The sequence below is a fragment of the Centruroides vittatus genome, unplaced genomic scaffold, assembly GCF_030686945.1.
Source record: "Centruroides vittatus isolate TY-2023 unplaced genomic scaffold, ASM3068694v2 contig_364, whole genome shotgun sequence".
Taxonomy (NCBI): Eukaryota; Metazoa; Arthropoda; class Arachnida; order Scorpiones; family Buthidae; genus Centruroides; species Centruroides vittatus.
In genome coordinates, this window is record NW_027122188.1 from 623,185 (window position 1) to 636,065 (window position 12,881).

The 12,881-nt window shown below is 25.6% G+C and overlaps 1 protein-coding gene across 1 annotated transcript in view; it reads left to right on the top strand.

The window, feature by feature from the left end:
* The window catches only part of raptor (regulatory associated protein of MTOR complex 1), a 106,379-nt gene that overhangs the window by 50,002 nt on the left and 43,496 nt on the right, over positions 1-12,881 (top strand). Inside the window, exons 10-17 of the mRNA XM_067270075.1 lie at positions 704-787; positions 868-978; positions 1,078-1,152; positions 7,416-7,481; positions 9,834-10,025; positions 10,092-10,235; positions 10,311-10,446; positions 10,526-10,600. Of these exons, the coding sequence (XP_067126176.1) occupies positions 704-787; positions 868-978; positions 1,078-1,152; positions 7,416-7,481; positions 9,834-10,025; positions 10,092-10,235; positions 10,311-10,446; positions 10,526-10,600 (883 nt within the window). The remainder of the gene's footprint in view (positions 1-703; positions 788-867; positions 979-1,077; positions 1,153-7,415; positions 7,482-9,833; positions 10,026-10,091; positions 10,236-10,310; positions 10,447-10,525; positions 10,601-12,881) is intronic.

Here is a 12,881-nt window from a genome sequence, read left to right on the forward strand (position 1 = left end):
GGTTTTAAAGATCTGTAATCAATTTCCATGTTTTTCACATGGTAAAGCCAAACTATTGCCAAAATATATTAGGCTATATTACTACTACTATTATTAATTAAATGCTAAATAATTTGGCAGTAATTATTAACATATAACTGTTGGGTTTGGATGTTTATATTTTTTCATATGGACAGTATCTTTTTATACAGATCTCCATGAAAACATCTACATGTAAAAACAAAATTGGATGTATTTTTATTTTAAATATTGTTCCTTACAGCTTTATTTCTGAAGATGTTAAAATAAAAAAAATCTGGGTTTGTTTTATTGTATCTTTTCTAATTTAATATCTGAAAATGCATTTATAATATGTTATTAGAAGTAATCACAAAATAAAAATCTGTTTATAAGTTACATATTGTTTTAAGATAAAGAAACATGTAGTTAAGTTTTTCAAAATCATTAGATAAATACGAAAAAAAGGGTGTATGTTAAAGTAATAATGAATTTTGAAATTTTCAAAATCTAATATCCCCATATTTTTGTTTTTTTTTTTTTTTTAATTGATTGTTTATCTCATGCTACATCTTTTTATTTATGCAATGATTTTGAAAAACCTATTCATTGTGTAACATGAAGAAAAATTATATTTGATTGGTTTAATTTCTGCTTGAATATATTATGTATATACATAATTTTAAACATTTAATTTTTACTTTAGGTTCTTCTCAGTCAAGTGCACAGGTTAAGAGCATTAGAGTTACTTGGAAGGTTTCTTGATTTAGGTCCATGGGCTGTTAATCTTGTTAGTTTGTTACAGTTTTTATTAATTAGAACTTGTAATTATAAACTTAATTAAAATTTTTTGTTAAATTACTTATTTAGGCTCTTTCTGTTGGAATATTTCCATATGTGTTGAAATTATTACAAAGCTCAGCAAGAGAACTTCGTCCACTTTTAGCCTTTGTTTGGGCTAAAGTTATTGCTGTAGATAATGTACGTTTAAATGTAAATTGTTTTTTAGATTATTCTTTAATATTTAAATATATTAATAAATTATTCTATAATATATTCATTAACTGATTAAATTTCTAGACTTGTCAAGCAGATCTTGTTCGAGATGGTGGCCATAAATATTTTCTTAATATTTTAGCAGATCCTTATATTCCTGTAAGTAATAGTATATGTTTATTATTCTATTAAATGTTATATTCAAAATTAAAGAATATAATTGAATTTTAAACATATATTTTTTGGTATTATGGTTTTATTTGACACATTTCTTTTAAGTTTATAATATCAGTTAAGATTTTAAATTTTTATAATATAAAAATCTAATATTTTAAATACATTTGCATTATATTAATAGCGTTAATAACAAAAGATAAACAATTATTCTTTTAACCTCTGTTAATAGATACATATCAAGTAAAAATAAAATTTTTTGATAAAGAAATCTATAAACAGATACACTACAATTTTGTTTGTTTCTGATCTTTCAGTTAGGTTTTCAAGTAACAATAGAATATTATGAACATTATGATAAATCATTCTTTCATGTTAGTAACGGAATAGAAGTTTTTGTCTACTTATATATATGGATCTAAAACTAATCTTTATTAAATTATTGTAAGAGCATTGCAATGATATTTTTCTATTATTATTAATGGAAAGATATTGTGGAAGTTCATTATTAATGGTATTTTGTTCTGTGTATGCATTACTTCTTCAGTGCAATTATGTAACTATTTTTATTAATGTCAAATTTACAACAAATTATAAGGGATTAAATAGATCATAAATACTTGATGTGGTCCCCTTGGTTATTCATCATAAAATTATATTATTAAATTATCTGCTACAAACTTCATATATAAAAACTTTGCTACATATTCTTTTTAATAAATGTTAGAGTAAAACTCTAAAAAAAAAATATGCAATTAAACAAGATAAATGATATAATGACAAGAGTCACTCTGGAAAATTTTTTAAAAAATCTTCAACCATTTTGCCAGTTTTACATTTTTCATCACATATAAAATTATTTATCATCATCAGTTTTATATACTAATTGATGCAGGTGCTGGTAGCCTTATCAGTTTGAAGTTTGGGAAAGAAAAATAACATGTCACTTAGAAGTAGGAATAATTTTTTAATGAAAAATTTTAATTAACACATTTGATCATAATTTTCATAAACAGTATTTTACAGGTTCTGTGATGTCAAAATTTTTATTCATCAGTCTACAGAAAAAAGTTTAAAATGAAAAAGCCATTCCAAAAAAATTCCCCAAAGTTTCTGTCAGTTGATAAAAAATCCCAAATCTGGAAATGCTGAACAACATTGAATGAAAACTGCTTTCCATTCTCAATGTCACTTCCTGTTTTCCATTCAAACTTGTCATGTTACATCATGACTAGGGTTTCTCATTTCCTGGTGTTTTTCTTGTCCCAGGATTCCAGGATAAAAGTGAATTGTTTCCCGGGAAATCCTGGGATAGAATTAATTATTTTTAAGATATACAAAATATCTTAGAATCAAATGATATAATTATTTTTCATTTTTTAAAGTAATTTAATATGTTCTGCAACCTTCAAAATCATCATAATATTAACAATGCTGTGTAAGATATATATCAAAAATTACATTTGAATTACATAGAAATTTTCAGCAATAGAAAAAATTTATTAAAGTTTGTTGGAAACTGCTTAACAAAAAATACCTTTGAATTGAGTTGAAAATTTTAAAAAATGAACTTAGATTAAACTCTTAACTTAGAAGGTAATTTTCGTTTTTTAAATAAAACACAATACAAAATATTGTAAATTTTCATAATATTTTGAAAACCAAAGATGGTCAATACTCTGATCACTCAATCTGTTTATTATTTTAATAATGAAAAGTCTCACTACTGAGAATTCCTTTTCCAATTCAATGAATGTGAGTGGAATCATCTTTAATGTATTTAAGAGAAGACAAATGTTATGTGTTTTTTCACCTGTAGTATTGAAGATTTTTAGTTCATTTTCAGATGCGTTGCAGTACTTCTTTTGCTCTCAAGTATTCTTGATTTGTCTACCTTGACTGCTTTAATAGTGGTATCAAGCTTATAGCCCAATAATTTGGCAGTTCGTTTGGCTTTAATAATCAAGTACAAAATCTGCAAGTATGAAGAAAAACTTCATACTTGCAGATTTCGTACTTGTTTCTATCCTTCCCGATTTGCACAATCTGGCATAATGCAGTTATTGAAGCTACTAGGCATGGTTAAAAATTAAGACAGCATAAGCACAATTATTTCAGCTATTACAAGTTCTGACAAGTAAAGAATTTTGAGAGTCCTGTCACAAATAGGCTACATATTGATTGTTGACAATCTGTGACATGCCATAACGAGTATAATTAAAAAAAGCTAATATGTACGTTTAAAATTAATAAATACAAATGTATTCTGACAGTTTATTCCTCAACCTTAACACAAAAAAAGAAAAGAAATGAACTTTTAAGAAATTTGTGGGATTTCTTGGGATGAGAAGAATTTCCTGGTTAAAAAAACAACTGGAATCCTGTTTGAGAAACCCTAGTCATGACATTGCTAGGTGTGTAGTGTATGGGACTCCCATTGTACAGGCGCTTGACATTCTGCTGTTTTCTTGAAGTGCGATTTGTGATTCAATTTCACACTAAATGTCAAAATAAGTGGATTAATTTTTATTGCCAGTATTATATTTTTACACCACTTTAATTAAAACATTGCCAAGTGGCAATTTTGGCACCATGCAGTGTGAGCCCTGAGTGATCTGTGTGGTTATATCTTGTAAATTAATTGGTCTGAAAGTAAAGATCAGATGGAAGTAGTGTAAATGGCAACACATCTGCAGTCAGCAAAAGTTGTGGGTTCAAATTTATCTGTAGATTGATCTTTTCTGCCAGAATAGTCTTAATTAATTTCTAATTATTAAATTTAATACAAGATGGTGGCATAACTGTACTGTAGTTCAAATTATATAATATTTATTTAATTAATAGACAAGTTATATATAATTAATAGTTAATTTGGCTTTATCATTTGATTATTAGTATAATTTGGGCATGGTTTTTTTTGTACATAATTAAGAATTGTAATTTAAAATTTGAATTTGAAGAAGAATAAATGTTTTTAAAATTTTTTCTTCTTCAAATTCAAATTTTGCAAAACAGCACCTTGGGATAGATATTTAAGGTTTATTATTATATATAAGACCTTAGAAGAAGAAAATGGAAATTTAAATTATTACTTTGATAAGTATCATATAACCATAAGTTGCTTTATCATTTAAAAATTTAGAATTTTTTTCCTATTATATATTTTTAGAGTTTAGTTATAGGTTTTGAAAATTTGTTCCCTGGAAATTTATTACAAAAAAATTTACAATAGAGGTATGCACAAAAAATTATTGAATTTATATCCATCAGCCCTCCATTGTTCTAATGCAGAGAGCATACATATATCCACCTGATTTGACAACACCTAACTTTTGGAGAAAAATTCAAGCATTGGAGCCAGACATGTTAACATTGGAAAATACTGTAGAAATAGTTTGTGTTTTTGAAGACAAAAATGGGGGTCATTTACATGACATCTTTTTCGTCTATAGTTAAAAAATTTTCATTTTCTATACTTTATTATTTGTATTTATTTTTTTTAATAAACAAAAATTTATTCAATTTTTAAATAGTAGAGCAACATACAGGCCACTCTTTATAACATTTTAAAATTATATTGAGGGCATATTCATTTCCAAATGTAAAATTTAAAGATTTAATAATAACATGTTTAATTTAAAAACTCTCTCAGAGGTTAAAATTGCATTAATTTTATTTGAAATTATTACAAAATATTGTTTGAAAGTCAAAATTGTATATAAGATTTTTTTTTCAATAAATAGAAACTTTTTGTTATTAATTTTTTATTTAAACAGTTTGTTTGATGATGTATTAACAATTCCTTATATGTTTATTAAAGTATATTATTAAACTCTTCATATGCATTTGTATTGATATTTTTAAAAGTTTTTACATGACTTGTTTTTTTTTTTTTTTTAATCTGAAAGATATTTAATCTTTGTCATAATTTTAATACCATATTTTCATGTGAATAACCAGCAGGCTATCTGAAAAAAAGAACCCATTTGTGAGTTGATTGTTCAGTTGTGTCAAGAGTGGATTATTTGACACTCTTGCAATTTATTATGGAATACTTATGCATGTCTTCTGTTTATCTAAAGTTATCAGGAAAATATTTAGAAAATGTGAGGATTACTTTAGATTTCACAGGCTACATCTACATCACAATTCTTTTTTTCTTTGAAACTGCCAAAAGCATATATTCATATGCCATTTGCTTTTGTGCCTCAGCCCATGTTCTAATCAATATAATTAAGCATATTTTTCAATTGTGGGAAACAGAAAACAGAGAAATTCTGTTTGTGTTGATTGTGTATGCTGGAAATGAGGAATGCCTATCTGAGAAAACAAAAATTCAAATAACTTCTATTAGTGCAATTGAAATTTCTACAGAATTCCAAGAAGAATACTATACAGTTGATAGCAAATTGCCTTGCCTAGCATTCTGGCAAGTTGATCAACATAAATAGTACTTGAACTTGGCATACATTCAAAAAGATGAAAAATTTTTTGCTAGTCATATAATATCTTATACACAATTGGAAAAGAATTAAGCATCTTTTCAAAAATTAAATATTATTATAAATTCAAAGGCTTTTGTAAAGTAATGATATGTTTATATTTTATTATATGCAATTAACGTTCTATTGTGTGTGCTATATTGTTCCATAATGTCACAACCATTCTAGCTTTCTATTAGCTATTTATGTTCTATCAATGTTCCAATTTGTGACAAAAGAAAAATTAAGCTTTTTTTAACTTAATTTTCTGGGATTTTTGTGATATGAAAACAAATTTTTTTGTTTTTACATTACTTTTTTGCAAATGGGAATGGTACTTAGTTTATTACAAGTTTACATTTAATGTAAACAAACCAACTAGCAAGCAATTTTAGTTTTATTCCACCAAAACAATCTGATCGATTCTCTTTAACCAGCAATTTTTATGTTAAACAAAGTCATATTTTTAACTTTGATTATAGATTTTAAATAATTTTTATATTTTAAATGATGCTAATTTATTAAATACTGAAATGTTATGTATATAAATCTCATAATAAATTTGAAAGAGGTCTAAAATGAAATATAACAAATACTGAATATATTCATAACAATCATTATTGGCTCCTTGATGATCAAAGATATTATGTTTTGAAAACTTTTGAATTTACAAATGATAACTTTTTCTTGTCTTCAACTACTTAAAACATAGATAAAAACTCTAGAAGACAAAGTTTCAAAAAATGATATTCATTTTTATATCTTTTAAAACACTTTGTATTTTTTTTTTTCTTAGTAAAATTTTTGTATTTTATCAAGAAGTTTTTTTATTATTATTGTAATATCCTTAGTCATTAGATAACCAGGTAGTCATCTGCTCTGAAAACTTTTAGTTCATTATGTTGTTATTTTATTTTATTTATACTGTATATATGAAATATATCTATTATTTCTATGATAATTGCATTTTATTATTTAATTATGATTAAGAACACAAATTTGTAAAAATAACATTGTAGGTGAAAACTATGATCTTCATTGATAAAAAAAAGATTTAGTTTAATCTGTATTAGACATGTCTGGAAAGTTATTCTAAACTTTATAAATAATGTGTAGTTTTTCAGATAAATAATAATTTTCTGTGTAATATTTATATTTACACAGTGAATTTTCCTGTATCATATTCTTTAGAATCAAATTATTTGGAAATATATTATGTGGAGAAATCAGTTAGTTAGGTTCATGTTCAACTGATGTTTAAATTAGACCAATTAGAACACAAAGTGGCATGTATTTTTGTTTGCATTAGATGCTAATTTATTTGAAACAGACTATAGTTCTTGACAGTAAATATGACCTAAATAATTACTTCTGAAACTTCTATTGAATAATAAAGTATTGATTTTAAATTTTTTTCTATTTAATGTTTCTTTTCCTGGATTTCTTATTTCATTTATTTTATAATTATATCTAAATGAACTACTAATAGAAGTGAAGTAGAAGATAGATGAAAAAATGAAATGTTTCAGATGATATTTTCTAAAATATATTCCAATAAGTGTTGTATTGTCAATGTTACTTTGGATATGGAGTATACACTATGAATTATGCAAAATATTTCAGTTCTAGTAATTTTCTAAACTTGTGAGTTATAAACTTCCGTGGATTAGCTACATGAAAATATGATATATAGCTTTTATTTAAAGTATTTACATTATATTTGATATTAATTTCAATTATAATGAGATCTAAATTATTTTTTATAAGGCTGAACATCGAACAATGGCTGCTTTTGTTATGTCTTGTATTGTGCATAATTATCCTTCAGGACAGGTAAGGATATAATTAAATTTTTTTCATTAATATCATAGTATAATAAAGTTAGTTGATATATTTTTAGATGCAAATATTAAATTTTAATATAATTTAATAATTTATATCATAACTTTTATTTCATTTAAAATTAAATAGAGATATTTTATTATTATTTTTTAACAAACAAATCACCATTTTCAAAACTGTATTTAATATTTATATTTAAAATACCATATTTACTCACATATAAGATGAGGTTTTTATTCATTTTTGATTGCTTCAAAAGCCTATATGCATAAATGAAGGATTCTTTGCATTTTTGCAATATTCTTTGTGAACCGTGTGTTCATATTTTTTACCAGATGCTTACCCTCTGGTATTTAAAAACAAAAGTATTTTATCTAGGTGATTTGAATCGTTCTTGTGTATTGTCAGGAGTAAAGATGAATAGCAATAGGAAAAGCAAAGCTTTTGAATCAAATTCCAATTTGAAATTCCAAAATCACATGGAAGCCCAATATAAGTTTTAATCCATTTCCACATGAAAACAGATGATTATTCAGAAATCAAAATTTGGAGAAACTCATAAGTGTAATCAGCGGAGAGTGGATTTGATTGTTAAGAATTGGCAAAAAAGGTTCCCGATTGTCCAACTTTACATGAATAAATTATGTTGTTGATTTTACAGGATTTTTCCTTAAAGTTTAAAATGCCAGTAATTTTTGCGGGACAATGTGTGCATTTACATGCATTTGACATTTTATTTGTGATTAAACGAAATAAAATTAAATTGTATTAATAAATCTAATTTTCTTTATTTTGATCTTTAAAGTCCCACCTCATTCTATATATGAGATCATCTTATAAGCGAGTAAATACGGTATAATGATAAAACGCTGTTAACTAATTTCAATTTTTGTATTTTTGTTTACATTAGATACTAATACAGTAGAGCATCGATTATCCAACCCCTGATTAACCGACTTATCAGTTAACCGACCGCGTTCTAGTCGGCAAATTCAAATGTCCGCTAGTGATGTGGTGCTACAATATTTGGTTATGTCTTGGCTACTTTAATATTATTTTTGTTAAATTTTTGCATGTTTTAGCTGGCAGCACTGGCTCAACCATGAAAGGGAGGCCAGTATTTAAACCAGGCCTAATACACTATACTAATAATATATTTTTTCATACTTTTCAGTTATCCGACCCACCCCAGTCCCCAATTAAGTCAGATAATCGATGCTCTACTGTATTTAAAAATCAATAAAATTAAATTCATTTCGAGCAGTTTTTAAAAATTTAAGAGTCAATTAGCAAATAAGTAAATATGAATTATTTCTTAATTAATTAATTAGCATATAATTAAATCTATTCTTATAAAGGGTATTTCCATTAATGATCTTATTTTTTATCTTTTTGTTGTATAGCATTACATGTTTTTAATTCCTTTAAAATTCAAAATTATATAGTAATTTTATGAGAATGTTACTTATATAGTAAAACCAATCTAAAACAGACTACAAAACAAATTTTGGAATGGAATGATTTCTTACATAAAATATTATTGTAAGGCAGAAAGTTGTTTAAAGCAGAAATAGAAGACTTTTCAGACACCAATTGCATAACATAATCTGATTAAAGCAGAATTTTTCAATGTAACTATGGTTAAATTCTAAATCATAATTAATACTGTAATTTATAGATGTAGACCATGGTTGACTTTTTGATTACTAATCTACAGTCTTAACAAAGAAAATAATGATAGTTTCATCATCTGGAAAGTATCTGTCCAATAAAGTAATATCATTTCTTCTAAAGATTATTAGATGAGTTAACTTCACTAATATTTTAAAAAATATGACCATAAGAATATTTTAAAAAATTACCATAAGAAATGTAGTGTGTGCTAAAAGTGTAAACAGTAGGTAAATAGGATAAAATTAATTTGATTTATATCTACTTTTGTAAATAAAATCAAATGATTATGGCTATACATTTTAGGATGAAATTTTCTCACTCTTCATATTAACTAGGCAAAAGAAGTAACCAGCATCATGTTGAAAAAGTCTGTATACCCATATGTATATATATGGGTATATAGACTTGTATATAGACATGTGATTAATAATTTATTATATCATAATATTGCAATGCATGTTGTATTTTCTATTAGATATATAATTAATTCAAATAGAGGTCTTGCAGTTGAATTTATATTTTAGATAATTTAGTGATTAGTTTAGTGAGAAATGTAATTATTCTTAATATATTTGATTTTATAAAGACTACTAATTTTTATTTTAGTTTTTGAAATAATTTTGTAATAATTATATTAAATTTGGTCCAAATTTTTTAATAAATGTATAGGAGGCTGCTATGCAAGGAAATCTAATAGCAATATGTTTAGAGCAAATTAATGATCCCAATCCCCTTTTAAGACAATGGTTAGCAATATGTTTGGGAAGAACATGGTCCAATTTCGATGCTGCCCGTTGGTGTGGTGTTAGAGATTCAGCACATGAAAAACTATATGCATTACTATCTGATCCTGTTCCTGAGGTAAATAAATTCTGTAATTAAAATTAATTTTATTTTAGAGTTATTTCATATTAAATTTTTTACTAGGTAAGGACTGCAGCTGTTTATGCACTGGGAACATTCATTAACAGTTCAACAGAACGATCAGATCATGCAAATTCTATTGATCATAGTGTTGGAATCACTCTTATTAATTCTGTACTTAATGATGGTTCACCTATTGTTAGAAAAGTAATGAAATATAAAATACTAAATTTATTTAAATATGAAAAATTCTATTTAATAATTTTTGAATTCTCATGAAAGGAATTAGTAGTGGCACTTCAGTGGCTTGTTTTGGTATTTGAAAATCAATTTGTTGCAGTAGCTTATCAGTTTTTAGAAGAGGAAAAAGTAAGAGATACTATCCAGACTAATAATCCTGTTTTACAGCCAAATACTGGTAATTTTTTTTTTAGGTAATTCTAATATATTATTTTTTCATTAATATCATTTCAACTTCAATAGCTTTTACATTTCAGAAATTTTACAATCAACTAATCTACGTAAAGTAGCATCTAGAGATCGTCTGAAAGTTCCACCTTCTCCATTACCTGGTAAGCATTACAAATATTATTCAAATATAAGTTTCACTCTCCTCTTGTTGAGTGAATATAATTATATTCTAAAAGATTTCTTTTTTAATCAAATATTTTTTTGATGTAAATTATTGAATGGATATAGATTTAAAGATAATGATTGCTTTTTATATTCATTGGAATATATTTTTCTGCATAAATTAAAAATTTTTTGTATTATGTTATGAAAATTTAAAGTTATTTTCATAAAATTCATAAAGTATGTTCCCTGTTAAATAAATTTAGCAACTCACCACATGTTACTAATTCTGACATTAAAAAGAATAAAATATTTTTTGATCATATATTTTGTTTTAAGTATTTTAAAATGGTCTAATACATAATTACTGGTTTAAACTAAGAATACCCAATAGGAGAACACATAATGCAACATGTATGTACACTCTTCGTTATCATCTAGCAATGTTCCACAGATCATACTTTTATTGTTACATTTCACATTTTATACCAGTAGAACATATTCTACATTATGATTTTATACAACGTAATAGATCATATCATATCATATTTTATATAATATGTAATTGACCAATAATATAGTGTGCTTTTTTTTATTTTTTTAATATCTTGGTTTTTAATATAAATTCTTAAATTTATTTATATTTTTATAATATTTGATATTATTTATTTATGTGTCTTTTGTATAACTTATTGGTTAAGTTTAACTACATATATAATTTATATCTTTTTATACATGTATACACCTGTATGTTAATTTTTATTTATCACTATTATTTCATTGTACAATTTGACTTAATCATTAGGTAGTGGAAATCATTGGTGTAAGACAGTTCTAATTATATGTAAAATAAATACATAAATAAAAGTAATAAACTTTTTTAATAGTGTTTGTAAATACAATTCAGGTATTTATGTACTTTCAAGTAATATATTAGAATAATGCTTACTTTAGATGAATGGTTGATATTTGCTAGTCTTATCTGTAAACCATTTTTTAAGTATTAAGGGATGAAAGTTATTTGTGTTGTTAGAAGTTTAGAATTTTTGCACATAATTGTTGTAATTAGGATTGCTATTTGAATGTACTAAATTAATTTAGTAAAGAATTGCCAAGACCATTTCATGATTCTGTAATAGTGTCAAGAATAAAGAATCACAAATCACAATCTGGAAGCATCCTTGCTTAATGCAGGATTTAATGTGCAAAATTAATTAAAGAAATCTCTTTATATATGCAGTAGCAGTTTTAATTGATGTGACATTACTTGCTGTCTTTACTTAACAGATACTATATTTGACTAATGCGATTTTGATATATATGGTAGCATCAAGGGATTAATTAACCATGTTAATAAAAGGATACCTGTATATTAGTTTATTTTGCATTCTTTTTATCATTATGTATTTTAGCACATTATCCTTCTCAGGTAGGTATTACATTACATTGTTTTCATAAGAGTTTACAGAATACAATATAAATTATCAGTATGTGTGTTGGTGCAATAAAAGTACATACTAATTCAATTAATATACTACTCGTTTGAGACTGCATATTATTCAATATTAAACAACTTACTATGAGGCCTTGTGAACGTGCAGCCCAATTTTTATTACTTCCAAACATTTTTGGTCATGTTAAATGACCTTTCTCAAGAAAAAGAAAAACAGAACAAAATAAAAAACAAACTGTTACAACGACTGTAAAAATCGAACACTTAGTACAAAAGCAAAAAAACGAACAAGCTTTTTGACTTTTTGAAATATATTTCATTGCAACTTATGTACGTCACCTTTAACCTTGCAACTGGAATTATACAAAGCATAAACTTACAGAAAATTAAAATACCAAAAAAAGTAATACGTGCAGAGTTATGACCCCTGATCATCTTTTTCACATAAATGCATTGTTTAATAATGCATAATAATGCATTGGGCTGCATGCTCACAAGGTGTTGTAGTAAGTTGTTTAATATTAATGTGAAATAAGCAGAGGGTCAGGGGTTAAACCTTGCTGACCACTTGCATGGCACGGGTTGGTGAAACCTGATCTTGTCAGTTGGATGGCTAGGAGGGCAAAAATGAGTGGGGAGGTGCATTGGTAAGTGAACAGGTGTCCTTAAATTGACAGAAGACAGGTCTTAACAATTAAACCTTTATTGGTTAACTAGATTAACAACAAAATTGGTTACAAGGCTAGACTACTAGATTAAATGCAGTTAACATAGGATTAAATGCAATGCTTTACAAGTTCAAAATGGGACGGCTATGAGCTAAACCT